Source organism: Balaenoptera borealis (assembly GCF_965194805.1).
Source record: "Balaenoptera borealis genome assembly, chromosome: 1".
In the NCBI taxonomy this organism is placed as follows: domain Eukaryota; kingdom Metazoa; phylum Chordata; class Mammalia; order Artiodactyla; family Balaenopteridae; genus Balaenoptera; species Balaenoptera borealis.
The window spans coordinates 87142237-87157256 of NC_138860.1; the positions used below are offsets into that span (position 1 = coordinate 87142237).

Below are 15020 nucleotides of genomic sequence, written 5' to 3' on the forward strand. Positions count from 1 at the left end.
GGCAGTTTTGCGTTTTAGGAGGAAATTTGGCAACATCTGTAGACGTTTTCTACAACTGGGTTGTTGTCACTAATGGGGGAAGAGGAGGGTTGTTTCTGCCATCTAGTGGATAGAAGCCAAGGATGCTGCTAAACATGCTTCAATGGACAGGACAGCCCCCCATAACGCAGAATTATCGGGCCCAAAATGTCAAGAGCACTGAGGTTCAGGAGCCCTGGGTGTAGAAGGATAAAGGGATAGTCATTGGCTTCTTGTGTCAGTCGTGCTTAAGGTTTTGTCCTGGGTTAGTTTTGATTTCTAATTTTGGGATCCTGTTGAGAATTTTCAGGAAGATAATTGAGACCATATAATTTTAGCCAAAGCCCTGATGGTTGGGATTGTTTAGAACAGTAGTTAAGTGGCTGCTATTCCATTATAGCAGTATCTCTTGGGGTCACTTTCTTTCCTTGTGGTTACTGAGACCAGAGGAATTGGATCACTCCTCTCAAGTTACACACTGTAGGGCAACTTTTAAAAGAAAAGTATCCAAATTTTTTGTCAGTTGGGAATTAATTGAGGTGGTAACACCACATGTAACTTAGTAAGACATCTGGAAATTCCAGTTTGAAAACAAAGCAAAAAGCAGACAAGTCTAACTTAGTTTTTCTATAGCTCATCTTAGCATTAATCAAGTTTTACTTTCTGTGTTTCTCTTACAGTTCTTGAAAGTTTTCCTGAGCTTAGGAGATTTTGTGCTTAAACGTTGTTTCTTCAAACTCTTGGTCGAGTGGGTGAATTAGAGTTATCAATTCTTGTTCTAATACTAATTCTTCAAAGGGCTGGAGTTGAGTCATCTGACCCTCTCAGTTTACCTTAGTATATCCCACCATAAAATACTACTGTGGTGTGCCTATTGAAAGCTTGAGTGGGTATTCAGAGAAATGGAGCTATGTAATTTTTGATTGAAAGGTTGTGTAGGAGTGAGCAGTCCTTATTTGTAGAGAAATAAGGCCTTTACCATAGGAGACACATTTTAGGTAGTTCTTATAGTTTCACATAAAGAAGTTTAGGTTAGGTTCTGAAAGATTTTTTTTTTTAATCTTTTAAGTTCAATTGTTAGCAGTTCAAAGTTCCTTAGAAGTCTCCAGATGCATATATAACAAATAGAAGTGGTGATTTTAAATTGGGCACACTTTTCTTGTATGTTAAATAGATTGCCCAGCTTCTTTTCCCAAAATAGGCCAGTTAGTTTTGTTTTCCTTGAAGAGCTGTTAAAGTAGATAATCTCTCTCCTTGATGATTTCAACAGTGTCACAAGGAAGTTCTTAGTAGGCAAGGTATCCTATATTCACCTCCTTGCCACTCACTTTCATGTTGTGCAGATTTGAATAGACTTAAACCTAGAGGACCATCTTCTAATAAAGGTTTTATTGTGTTTACTTTTCAGCATGCTTAGAATTTACATTCTCAGAAGAAAGAAAAAATCCCGTAGTTATATGTCCTTTCCTGTCTTTTTCTGGATTGACTAAAACCTATAGGTATCCTACAGTGATGCTGATCTTCTAGCCCGGTAGTTCTCATACCTGTCAGACCCAGTGCCCTCTTTTTATAATAAACATTTTGAAATACTGCCTTTAATGAAATGAAATTCTTAGGTAATACAACTTCCTTACACATACATTTAAAAAATTCTCTAGATGTAAGATAAAGGATAAATAAAAAGAAAGTAGCTCATGACAAAATAATATGCATTTCAATGTGTAAATACTCAGAAGTCCATAATAGGAAGATATATATAATGTAGTAGATATTGGCACCAAACACAGACATAACAGCTACCCAAGGAGATTAGCTATAAGGGAATAGCATGAGTGGTAAGCCACCAGAATGGTGAACAATTCTTGGTAAAGGTACAAATAAAGTATAATTTTCTCTTGTTTTATTCAATAGTTGTTTTTCTGGACATACAGTGCATGGTGTTTATATATAGAAAGCCTTGGTGTTTATATATAGAAAGACTTGGTGTTTATATATAGAATGGAGTTAGGGTCTAGGCTTTGGTAATTACAAAGATATTTTTTATCTACTTAACTATCCATAGGAAGTTTAAGAATAGAGACACTTCTTTGTCCTGGAGTTTCTTATTCTTATGGACTCTGCCCATTAAATTAAGTAGCATTTCTTAATTGCTTTGACAACAAAAACACTTCAATGGATGTCCAAAATGTCCCACAGATGATTGTATTATCCTCGTTGAGAATGACTGCTAGTCACAGGAAAACATTTTCCCGTTTTATCACTCTTCTTTTCTCTTGCTTATTATTCACTACTTTAGTGTAGTACTTTTAACATATTACAAGATTCAGTCTTTGTCATTTAGACTTGATTTACTTTTCCTTTAGACAATTTCTCCTATATGCCTTTAAATTTCTCATTTCCTCACCACTCTTGTCATCATTTTTGACTAACTTGTTGAATGGAACTTAGCTGCTTCTAGTGAATCTTCTGTAATTTAAGTGGTAGTGAGAGGTACTTTATTCTCAAATGAACTTATGAAGCTGTTGATTCCCTGATTTTATTTTATAGTGCCAGTTATTAGGTGCTGATCTTGTAATACAGTCACTGCTGAATGGTTAGAGGCATTAGTGTTCCTAGTTAAGACAAGTTAGGTTGAGGAATGGAAATTTTGTACCTTAAGCCTGTTGGTTTGAAAAAACATTACTGTTATTTTGATTGTTGACGTAGTGTGAAAACTATAATGGTACGTTTACTTCTTGTTTAATAACATGTAAAAGGCAAATTCAGCATATTAGCTTTCACTGCTCTTCTTAATTTGCATGTTTTAGATTAAAAAGTGTTTGGAAGTAATATGAACAAGTGAGAATAAGGAAAATATTTAATTCCCAAAATTTTTCAACTTTGTTTTCCTAATCACTAAAATTATTGGTTTATTATTCTGTGCCAAGTGTAGGTGCTGATTCATTTAGGGAGTCCTGTTTTAATAATATACTAGCATTCTGGTTCTTTGTTTTTGAAATGCAAAATTTTATTTGAGCCAAATTGAGGATTATAACCCTGGAACAGACTCTCAGAAAGCTCAGAGAACTGTTCCCTACTAGCATTCTGTTTTAACATACAATCAGTATTAGATGAGCAGATTCAGAGTTCCCAAGGTTTTTAATAAGGTCAGCAGTGTAACATACGTCTTTCTCATCGTGCAACACACGTGTTGTAAAAGGGTTCCAGAAGTATGTCTATTTCTATTCCTGAGTGTGAATTATTTATCTGAACTCAAATCTTTAGTGATTGTTTCCCTGGCTGTTAATCAGGAAGAAAACCAGTTTACAAAAACAAACAAAAAAACCCACCATTAGGCCACAGTTTTTTAGTGTTATACAAAGATACCTATACAGTTTAAATATTGTTTGGAGAGCTGTGATTCAGTTCCAGGCCAATAGAACTGCCTTTATTTATGGTCTCACTCCCTAAGAATAGTAACATTCACAACCATCATCATTTTGTTCCTTCATTCCAGGCCGTGACCGAACATTGACATTATCAGGGACTCCAAATAGGAATGTATAATCAACCAACCTTCTTTAGTTCATTGTGTAACAAGGCAGAAAATCAGGTCACGAGACAAAGCGTTACTTGATATGAGCTTGATCAGATGGACAAGAAGCCAGATTTTCTAAGAAAAAAAAAAAGACTAAACTATAAGAATTATCAGAGAAAAAGTTAACACAATATAGCCAGAAAAGATTTAGTTAGAGTGTTCTTTGATTGCTTACACTAAAGGCAGCAAAACGGAGAACAACTCAGGGGCATAGATATAAAATGGTAAATGATACTAAAAGTTTGCTCTTAGTTCTGTCGTGTACCATCATAGTTTGGAGGAAAATTTTGTCTTACGTTCAGTTTAGGTTGATAGAATCTTCTTACATAAGCTGACAACATTCATTCAGCAAATATATTCTAAGCTCAAATTCCAAGCATTGTGCAGAAAGAAAAGCATGCTTGGTGGGGAAAGAAAAATAACCTGGGATTAAAAGTCACTGAAATCATGTACAAAGTCTATGTTGTAATAATAAAATCACACTTAGGGAAGTAAAGGCACATAAAACAAACTTGTGTGAATATCCTAATCTTAAGTACTTATCCTCAAAAGAAGAATTGAATGAGTGAGACTTCTTGTTTTCCTGAAGGAGAGTTAGGGGAGACAAGTAAATGAGGACAGCATTTGTGTTCTAGTTTTACAGATGGAGAAACAGGTCTTCCCAAAGACCATGAACTGGTGGAACTGGGAATAGAACTCAGAAATTCTGTTACTGACCTGGGTCCTTGGACTCTTTAATCAATAGAAATTGATAAGAGGCCAGACGAGAAACTCAGGCAAGGCTTTATTGGGACTCCAGCATGAGGGAGGGAAAATAAGAAAACAGGTGACCTTGCTCGCGTTCTGAGGCGGGGCCGAGCTGATTCCTTAAATGAGGTGAGGGTAGGGGTGGGTTGGTCTGCCCGCGGGTGGTGCCGAGTGTAGGGATCATGTGCTTTTTGTTCCCGACACCTCCAAAAAGTCAGTTGGTTTGTGGCCTTTTTGTATCTTACTGTTCATAATTGCCCCAACTGTGCCTCTGTGCAGTTATTTTTAGTTCCTTAGTTTGTCCAGGTGCAAGCACTCCAGTAAGGGGTTCCAGGTCCCAGGTCCCAGTCTATCTCAGTTCTGTTATCTTTGTTTTGGGGCTCAGTTGATGCTTTTGAAAAGGGAGGAAGTGTAACCTGGCTTGTAAAGGGATAATCATAGGGGATTATGGAAAAAGTCTCTAGAAAAAAGTAGTGTCTTTGATGTTAGAGATGTGAGTTGGCATGAAATTCATGGTGTGGTGGGTTCTAGCCTAGGTAGGAAGTGTGATCTGTTTCAAACAGTGTGTGTTCCTAATCCTTCTAGTTAGGAGTTTCTGAACAGTTTTGCCTTGTGATACTCAAAGAGAATATGAACAATAGAACATGACTGACTTAATATTGTGATCTTAGATTTTGACTCTATCAAATGACACACAAATTAAGCTTCTCTTTTAGATAAAATAAAAAAAATAGACTTTGATTGTGACTGTATAGAAAAGCAAAGCTGTGGAATTAAGAAGTAAATAGTAAGCCTTTATATTTCATATTCTGAATAAACACTGGATATAAATTTGCATAAAGTTCAAGGGTATGTAAATTTCACAGGATTGGACTTCATATAAATAAGTCCTGGCTTATAGGTCATTGGTCTACCAAGACCTCACATTTTGTGATAATTGATCCCTTGAAATATAAGAAGGGAAAGAAAATAATGCATTAAAACCACCCTTTCCCTTTCTCTCTTGTATTCCAAGTGCTTTGTGTCCTCCAGTAGTGTTCTTCTAAGTGGGTAAGCATCAGGGCTAAGCTGTACTTAGGGAGTTGTCCCTGATTCAGACTATTAATGGTGAAAGATATTTCTGCTTGTGGATATTTTTAGGTGAAATAGACAGTGGAACATCTGAAGTAGTTCATTCAGGTGTACCTGCTACCGAGTGTCCTCATGTAAGTTGTATATAGTAAACAGTCAGACCCTAGAGGAAAGCAGCTTAGTTTAGTGGAAACAACTAGGTTCCTGTTTCCAGAGATTCTGGGTAAGTAACTTAGGGTTGTTATACTTCTCTTTTACAGATAGGATGATAGAAATGACCTAATGAAATTTTTTGATAAGACTTAGTGACTGTGGGGACTACATACATTGGCAATATTTGGGGGGAGGGGTTGGTGTGAAGATTTGATATATTCATATTTAAGCAGAGGAGAGATATCCATAGTGCCAGACATATAAGGGGCCCTTAATTCACTCTTATCCTTGGTTTTTCCCTCCCCCCAAACCTATATTATGCTTAAAATTTAAAACTGTTACCTCAACAGATGAATGGGTAAAGAAGATGTGGCACATATATACAATGGAATATCACTCAGCCATAAAAAGAAATGAAATTGAGTTATTTGTAGTGAGGTGGATGGACCTAGAGACTGTCATACAGAGTGAAGTAAGTCAGAAAGAGAAAAACAAATACCATGTGCTAACGCATATGTATGGAATCTAAAAAAAAAAAAGGTTCTGAAGAACCTAGGGGCAGGACAGGAATAAAGATGCAGACGTAGAGAATGGACTTGAGGACACGGGGAGGGGGAAGGGTAAGCTGGGATGAAGTGAGAGAGTGACATGGACATATATACACTACCAAATGTAAAATAGATAGCTAGTGGGAAGCAGCCGCATAGCACAGGGAGATCCGCTGGGTGCTTTGTGTCCACCTAGAGGGGTGGAATAGGGAGGTTGGGAGGGAGACCCAAGAGGGAGGAGATATGGGGATATATGTATATGTATAGCTGATTCACTTTGTTATACAGCAGAAACTAACACACCGTTGTAAAGCAATTATACTCCAATAAAGATGTTAAAAAAACAAACAAACATAACTCTGTTATATGAATGTATGAGGATGATACTAAGGCCAAGGCCTGGGTGTGGGAGGAGTGTAGAGTCAGAGAGAGACTGTGTTTGGTTCTTGTTTGATCTTCTTACAGATTCTCCTTAATTCATGGATGTTCACCCAAATTGAAGTTAATAGTACCTCTGAAGAAAAACTAGGAAAAATTGAAATGCCAAGTTAGCCATCTTTAGAAGTGATCCAAGAGATAAATACTTAAAATCCAATCTTAAAATCCAGTCCAGTCTGGTTGTAATCTCATTGTAGGGCAGGACTAAATTGTGATTGTAAGTAAGAAAATACAGCCAAGTAATTGTATTATATATTCTAACAGGAGAAAGAATTTGTCTATTAGAAGAGGGTGTGGGAATTGTGGGTCAGCAGTGAAAGAATAGAAAAGGAGGAGTCAGAGGCAAACATATGCTGTGTTCTTCCTGCCCAGAGGGAGAGGAAACCCAGATCATTGATTTTTGAGGATGTGGTTTATGTTCATAGTGGGAATGGATATATTAGGCTATACTAGCATGATGACAGAAGCTATATATCCAGTTGCCTAGTGCTCTGATTCTCTGCTTATTTAGCAGGTGATTATAATCTGGAATAACTATAATAGCTATATTTATTAAATGTCTACAATCTAATGTGGCAGTCACTGAGTTAAGTATTTTGCAAACATCTTAAACTTTACAGTTTAAGTTTGAAGCAAGCATCTCCATTTTACAGATGAGGAAATTGAGTCTCAGAAGTGTAATGTGACTCTCCCAAGACTTCATATCTAATAAATAGAGACCTGAGATTAGAATTCAGGTCTCTGATTCCAAAAATCTTTCCTCTATGCGTATGCCTCTTTCCTCTATTTAGGTGGATTTATTTATTGAGGAAGACTGTGCTGAATTGTAAAAGTAAATGGGCCACTTGATAACTCTTTTTCATTGAAATTAAATGGACATTCTGAGATGGCCTCTGAATTTGGTTTTATGTGAATCTTCCTCTAAGAGACAGATCTTCTCTAGGTGCTAAATTAGATTTCTGAGCTTGTAAGATTGAAGGTTTCAGACCCTGGATTGTATGTTCATCAAGGTACTGCTCCCCTGTAAGGGAAGGAGGGGGCTGAAAGGCTGCTGAACCTCCCAAGGCCTCATTTGGCCTTGACATAAACGTTTCCTCAGCAAATTATAGTTCCTGTTCCCTTCTCTAAAAGAGTAGTTATTTTCAATCAATGAAGTGTAATGAAAAGAATATGGAGTTTTGAATTCAAGAAAGACCAAGATTCAAAGCTCTTCGTCATCCTTTGGGCAATTTTCTGGTTTTCTGTTACTGCCTAAAAAATCACCCCAAAATTTAGTGGCTTAAAACAGTATTATCTTTCATGTTCCTCTGGATTTACAGAGTGCAGCTGGTCAGTTCTCACTTGAGATCTTTCATGCATTTGTAGTCATACAGAACCTGGAGAGGGAGCCATCTGAAGGCTCTGTTGGGATGGACCTTCAAGATAGTTTTTCCCTTTTACAATCCAGTCCTTCTCTGATGTCTGAGTGCTCCTCTACGTGGCCTCTCTGTCCAACAGAGTAGCCCAGACTTTTGTGGCTGCTCAGGGCTTTAAGAGTCAGGAAGCAGGAACTGTTAGGCAGTTAAGAGCATTGTCTGGAATTGACTCAGTATTCTACAGGTAAAGAAGTCACAGGGCCCTCCAGATTCAAAGAGGGTGGAGTGGAGGGTTACATTGCAGAACAGCATGTGGGTTGGGAGATTTTGTTGGGGCCATCTTTGGAAAATCAAATCTGCCACAGACAACTTATTTCTTTCTTACTTACAACTTCATGTTCTTATTTGTGAAGTAGAAATAACGGTATTTTCCTCACAGAGTGGTTAACAGGAATAGCACAATGTAAAGCACATAGGTGTTTCATAAATCTAAGTACCCTTTCCCTTTAATTCTCTAACATAATAGATTATTTCTAATCTACTTTTACTGTACACAGTTTAGTACATAGTTTGGTTAACACTTTCTTGACCTATGTTTCTCAGACTGATGTAACTTAAAACAAAAAAAACTTTTTCATGGAAAATTTCTAACATATTAAAAGTAGAGAGAGGGACTTCCCTGGTGGCAGTGGTTAAGAATCCGCCTGCCAGTGAAGGGGACACGGGTTCAAGCCCTGGTCCGGGAAGTTCCCACATGCCACGGAGCAACGAAGCCCATGTGCCACAACTACTGAGCCTGTGCTCTAGAGCCCGCGAGCCACAACTACTGAGCCCTCATGCCACAACTGCTGAAGCCCACGCGCCTAGAGCCCAGGCTCCGCAACAAGAGAAGCCACCACAATGAGAAGCCTGCGCATCACAATGAAGAGTAGCCCCCGCTCCCTGCAACTAGAGAAAGCCCGTGCGCAGCAATGAAGGCCCAACGCAGCCAAAAATAAGTAAATAAATAAACTTATTTTTAAAAAAAGTAGAATAGTAGAAGAAACCCACATGTACCCAGGTTCAGTAATTATCAACTCATGGCCAATATTCATTCACCTCCACCCTTACACAACATCCTGTCTCCAGATTAGTTTGAAGCAGTTGCTGGAAATCGGGGAAATTAGTGTGATTTCAGAAGAAAATGGCGGTAGTAAATAGAGTGCTATCAGGCCTTTAAAAAGAAAATCTAGAAACTGGAGCTATAGTATCTTCAGAATGTTATTTTTGGGTTTTTAGGCTTCTAAGAGAATGGTTTTCTCAGACCAGACCTTTGTTCTGAGATCAGACTACTGAAGTATGTAGGAGACCAAGTATGCATTTTTTACTTTGATAATTAGAGAATGACGGGCTTGTGAATTCTGAAAAGTTCTCCGTATTTCCTGTAATGTTGATTTTAGGAGGAATAGTTCATGGCTAAGAGGTTGGTTTGTTCTATAATAAGCTACTTTTATCAAGAATAATTCACAGAGCATTTGGAAGGAATTTTGGTTCTCTTCCCTGTAATCAAAATAGAATTACCTGGAAAGGTTTGATTGTGCTAGTAAATGGAAGGAGTACCTAGTGGCAGGAAGAAGCCACTAGGTACTCCTGTAATTATAGTACTTCTGTAATTTGGTTTATACCTCTGAAGTGTCCTGTTCTGTGAAGGAGCTAACTATGATGGCTGACAGCCTGGTTCCTTGAACCATGACTGGGATCATGAAGAGAGGACTTGTACATTTCTCTACTCTAAATCAGTGTGATTCTTGCTTCAAGTCTTTTTTGTCTTCCCAATTGTAATATCTGCCTTTTGAAATTATTTTCTCTCTACCACAACTCTAAACATTATTGGAAGTTTAGAATCAATGTAGACCACCCTTTAAGTCTAAAGACCTTCATACCTACTCCACTTTAGCCACCTACTCCCATAGCTGTATCTTGGACTTTGTGATCATCCAGAGCATTGCTACTTCTGAAATCTTAGGCTTCACTCTCCCATGAGCAGGCCACAACTTCTTAAGCTTCCAGCTCTTTTCTTTACTTCCACTCTAACCATTCTCTAATTGTATTAGATTCTGGTACTTTGACTCCTAGTTGTGAGGTGTGTGGCAAGTAATTTCATGTTTGTTTATTCAATAAATATTTATGGAACACCTTTCTGTCCTAGGGATATAATGGTAAACAAAACTGATCTGGACCCTGCCTTTACAAAACTTAAAGCTTATTGAATGGTGACAGACATTAAAAAAGCATTAAACAAATATATAATTACAAATTGTGATAAGTGCTATAAAGGAATGAACAGGGTGCTGTAGGAGAAAATAATAAGAGGAAACCACTTTAGATTGGATGATGAAAGAGGGACTTTCTGACATGACCTTAAAATGGAGACCTAAAGGACTAGAAGTCCCTTGCCATGCAAAAAGTTAGGGGAAGAGTGTTTCAGTCGTAGGAGCAGAATGTATGAAAGCTTGAGGTAGGAATGAGCTTGATGAGTTAGAGGAACTGAAAGAAGGTCCTTGTAGCTGGAATTCACTGAGGGAGGGTAGCCTGAAATGAGGTTGGCAAGTTAAACAGAGACCAGCTGAATTAGGGCCTTGTAAGGCATGTTTAAGAGTTTGATTTTTTTTTTAATGTTATTTATTTATTTATTTATTTTTGTCTGTGTTGGGTCTTCGTTTCTGTGCCAGGGCTTTCCCTACTTGAGGCAAGCGGTTCACTCTTCATCGCGGTGCGCAGGCCTCTCACTATCGCGGCCTCTCTTGTTGCGGAGCACAGGCTCCAGACGCGCAGGCTCAGCAGTTGTGGCTCACGGGCCTAGTTGCTCCGCGGCATGTGGGATCTTCCCAGACCGGAGCTTGAACCCGTGTCCCCTGCATTGGCAGGCAGACTCTCAACCACTGCGCCACCAGGGAAGCCCCTAAGAGTTTGATTTTATTTGAAGTGTTTTTGGAAATAGTTGAAAGGTTTTAAGATGGGAAATGATATATGGTCCATTTTATGTTTTAAAAAGATCATTCTGACTTCGTCATGCAGAACAGACGGGAAAAGGCTAGAAGAGAAGCAGGACAACACTTAAGAGGGAAGTTATTCATTGTCTAGAGCCAGTGTTGGCTTGGGTTAAGATAGTAAGGCAGTGGGGCAAGGAGTAGGTTTGAGAAATGTGTTCATGGTAGGAGTGCCAGGATTTGATGGTTGGATGTGGAAGACAACAGAGAGGGAGGTGTTAGGAATGACTCCCAGTTTTCTGGTATGAACAAACTGATAATGCCGCCTCTTGAGAGTGTGTGTGTGTGTGTGTGTAAGAGAGAGAAAGAGCATGAGAGAAAATACCTATGAGGATAAATGAATCTGGAGTTCAGAAGAGTGGCCTGGGTTAGAGATAGACATTTGGGAGTTGTTCCACATATGGGATATTTATTTATTTATTTTTATTTTTAATTTTTTTCATACAGGGGATTTTAAAGCAATGGGAATGAGTGAGAGAGGAAAAGAAAAGAAAGAGGAGGGCCTGGCACTGGGATGGTGACAAATCACATTTTGTAATTGATATTTTTTTCTTTTTAACTTTAGAATAGATTTAAGTTTAGCCTTCTAAAGTCAATCTCACTTCCTTTCAGATAAACTTTCTTAGTGGGAGAGAAAGGAATGTAGTTACTGCTACCTGGGAGGGTGGGGGATGAAGGAATAGAGGGAGGGGCTCAGGGATTCATATGGTCTCCAGATTATTTCATATCTGGAGTAGTTCACAGTATGCCCATTATGAGTGTTTCTCGTCTTTCATGTGTGTAGAGGAGAGAAAAGGCTGAGAGATTTCTAATCCATAGGGTAAAGTTCATGGTAATCTGAAGTTTTCCACAGTCCGGTTCCAGCCTGCCTATTCATACGCATCATACCATTCCCCTCCAACCTCCATGCATGCTGTATTCTGTTGTTACAGTTTTTAACCCATAATTTTCGTTTTTATTGCGCAGACTATTAAGTTTCTGTTTCAGATAAAGCCTTCCCTGATTCCCTCAGGCAAACTTTGGTATTTGTTTATATTCCCAGTGTGCACTGATTAAAGAAAGTCTTTTATTAAATTTTACTGTTTCTTGCATTGACTGTCTCCTCACCAAACTAATCTCCTTGACAGAAGGGATTGGTCTTTTTTCTTTATATCTCTTTTAAGAAAGCATTTGAATATTTGAGTTACCATTCTGACTGTCTTTGTTTGAGTAGGCAAATACAGCTTACATTTCCTTCTGATAAGACAAACTTGCAGGTTTAGAAAATACAGAGAGCAAGAAAATAGTTGAAAATGTCTTTCCCAGATCTGTTTTAATAGGTAGTTAAAGTATACTCTTTTAAAACTATGGTAAGGCAGTCTAAATTATATTCTTTCTTATCAGCCCCGAAGCTTGATATTTAAAAGAAATATTTACTTATTTAAAAGAAAGATTCATGGTAATTAAGGAAATAGAAGCTGATCTAATGGGATTGTTCTGGTTATTTAAATTATCATTTCTATAGACTACCTGAGCATATTAAGTTTTATTTGGAACCACTGATAATCAAAAAACAGATCAGAAATATTGTAAAACTTCCCTGTAAATTCCTAGTCTACAAATTGATTTATTCTGTGAATCAGTTTATGTCTCCTGTATGTACATAGTAAAAAAAAAAATAGCAATTTCTGTACCCATGAATATTATAATCTTCTACTGCTCTGATACATGTAGTGGAACTTTTTCAGTAGATTTGAATAGAAAATTAGATAATGAATTCATTCCAGTTTAAAAAAAATAAAAAACTTTGACATTCTTTTAGTTCTCGGTGGGAACCGCTTGTGAAGCCATTCTGTAGACATCTCATGGAATTCTTTATTTGCCAGAGAATAACAGAAATAACTGTCCTGGGAGTCAGCAAGTACATACAACATTTCACAGCATCAGCTTGTGTACTGCATATTATTCTGAAACTATATACTTAGCTTTCTGATGAACGACTTTTATTTGTCTTCCTTTCTTTTATAGGAATATATTTGTCCCAGATGTGAATCAGGCTTTATTGAAGAAATGACAGATGATTCCAGGTATTGTACAAGCTCATGAATAAATCAGGCATTCTGTTATCAAAATTATTTTTCTCAGCATCAACTGAATGAATAGAAGGGAATTTGTTTTATAACATACTCTGTTGAGAGAGAGAGAAGAAAAGTGGCAGAGCGAAAGGGAAGAAAAATGGGAAAATTTGGAAAATGATGTGATAGTGGGTGTGATGAGATCTACTGTGGCATTCCTTGGAAACCTCTGTATCCATATCATAGTAAATCTGGTAAGTTTTCATATATTTTCTGAGAGTTTGGGGTTCTCTTGGATTATTGGTTGGTTTTTAGTGACCACTCTGTGGCCTGAAGGTAAATTGCTGTTATACTTCTTTGGGGGGCTGGTGAGCGACTTCTGGCAAAGATATCTAGTAAGATAAACAGGCTGTTCTAGCCAGGGAAACTGAGTTGTTACTCTTGCGGAAGCTTTGGGTCCCTTGTCCTTATTAGGATTATTGCAGTCAAACTTATGCCATCTTGCCACTGTAATATCAGTGTGTTGGTAATGCTTGAAATTGGCTCTTGTTGCTTTTACTAATGGTATAAAACCTATAAAAAGGGGACATTATTTCTGAAAGTGACAGTGTTAGGTATTCCTTCTTGGTTAATATGATTAAAACTATGAAAGCTTAACAAAAAGTAGAATAGTGTTGATAGGAGGGCCTTTTTGGGGTAAATGTAATAACACATTTGTTCCTTTGTGGCTATGTGTTTAAACATTGGTTGGACAATTGAAGAAATACTGACTGGGGAAAAAGAATCTGTAATCTGAAACTTCTTTTAATCTTGGGATGACTTTGGGGATTTTAATGGCAGTAAATAATTCCTTTACTGTTGCTGTTGGCAGAGTATAAAGTTGAAGGTCCCTTCCACAACCAGGAAAAACTACACATTTTACAGTATGTACAATTAGTTTAACTTTATTAATGATTAGTAATTATATATGTATAAATCAACTGGAGCTTCTAAGGCAACATATATATGGCATGGGATCTAGTTTGGTACAACACTTAAGTGTTGATATAATAATCTTGGTTTTAAATAACACAATACCAATTCTAAATCTATAAGATTAGCTTGGTAGCAAAATTAGCAATTTTGTGTGGATGGCATGCTAACTTGGGATAGCTTTTTATTTGTGCTGTTATAATTGCATCTAATACTTATTTCAAGCAGGTATGCTCTGCATGCGTTGAATAAAGAGCATACTAGTTGTTGGGGGGCGATTTTTTCAGTTTTTAAATACTAATCCTGGTTTCTTTAGCCCTGTATACAAAGTATGGTTATAAATGAGGTCTGTGAGTAACTGCAGGATGAATCTTTTCTAGCGGGGAACTATGAATTCTATGGGTCCTGCTCTCACTTGACTTAATTATTTTCTTTGTGCCTTTGTAAGTCAAAGGTTGTCCTGTACAGGTGTTATTGGTAGCAGATACTCAAATGCAAAGATTATGTCCTTTGAAAGATCAGTGTTTTAAATAGTTGAAGAAATCTTTGTCTTAGAATCAGTGTCTTAGAGGTAACATGGTATTCCCTTCTATAAAGTTCATAAACATTTGCTTATTTGAATACTTAGCAATTACAGTAGTAAGTAGTGGATGGTAAAAATTAATGAGAGCAAGTTCTTATGTAAATATTGGATAATGGGTTCCATTTGCTGTTAGACATTCATCTAGAGGGACATCTTGTAAGTTTTCTTAAGCTTTGTAACATTTCTCAGAACGATGTGGTTGTTATTATCCCTTCTCTGTGATTAGCCTTATCATTCTTAAAATACAAAGGAATTATAAGGAAAGGGAATGCTGACTGAGGGAGTTTCAGGGGGAGAAGAACCCCAAAAGATAGGGTTGATAGCTTTAATTACCAAAGATGTTTGAATTCTTGAAACTATATGGTAAAGTCAGGAAAGAGCCCTGGAAGCCTATCCAGTCTTGAGTAATAAAATGGATACATAGTGGTAGTTCAATTATTTATCTATTTAGCATAGATGTACTGGTACTTTTGGG

At 37.4% G+C, this 15020-nt stretch overlaps 1 protein-coding gene across 3 annotated transcripts in view; it reads left to right on the forward strand.

Moving 5' to 3' along the window:
- Positions 1-15020, forward strand: part of RNF115 (ring finger protein 115) — a 58965-nt gene that overhangs the window by 5565 nt on the left and 38380 nt on the right. For 2 of the 3 annotated variants that reach the window (XM_082368169.1, XM_082368171.1), the window contains one exon: positions 12944-13002. In XM_082368169.1, the coding sequence (XP_082224295.1) occupies positions 12944-13002 (59 nt within the window). Of the gene's footprint in view, positions 1-12943; positions 13003-13861; positions 13914-15020 lie in introns of all 3 variants that reach the window. The other variant, XM_082368170.1, reaches the window with a different exon arrangement.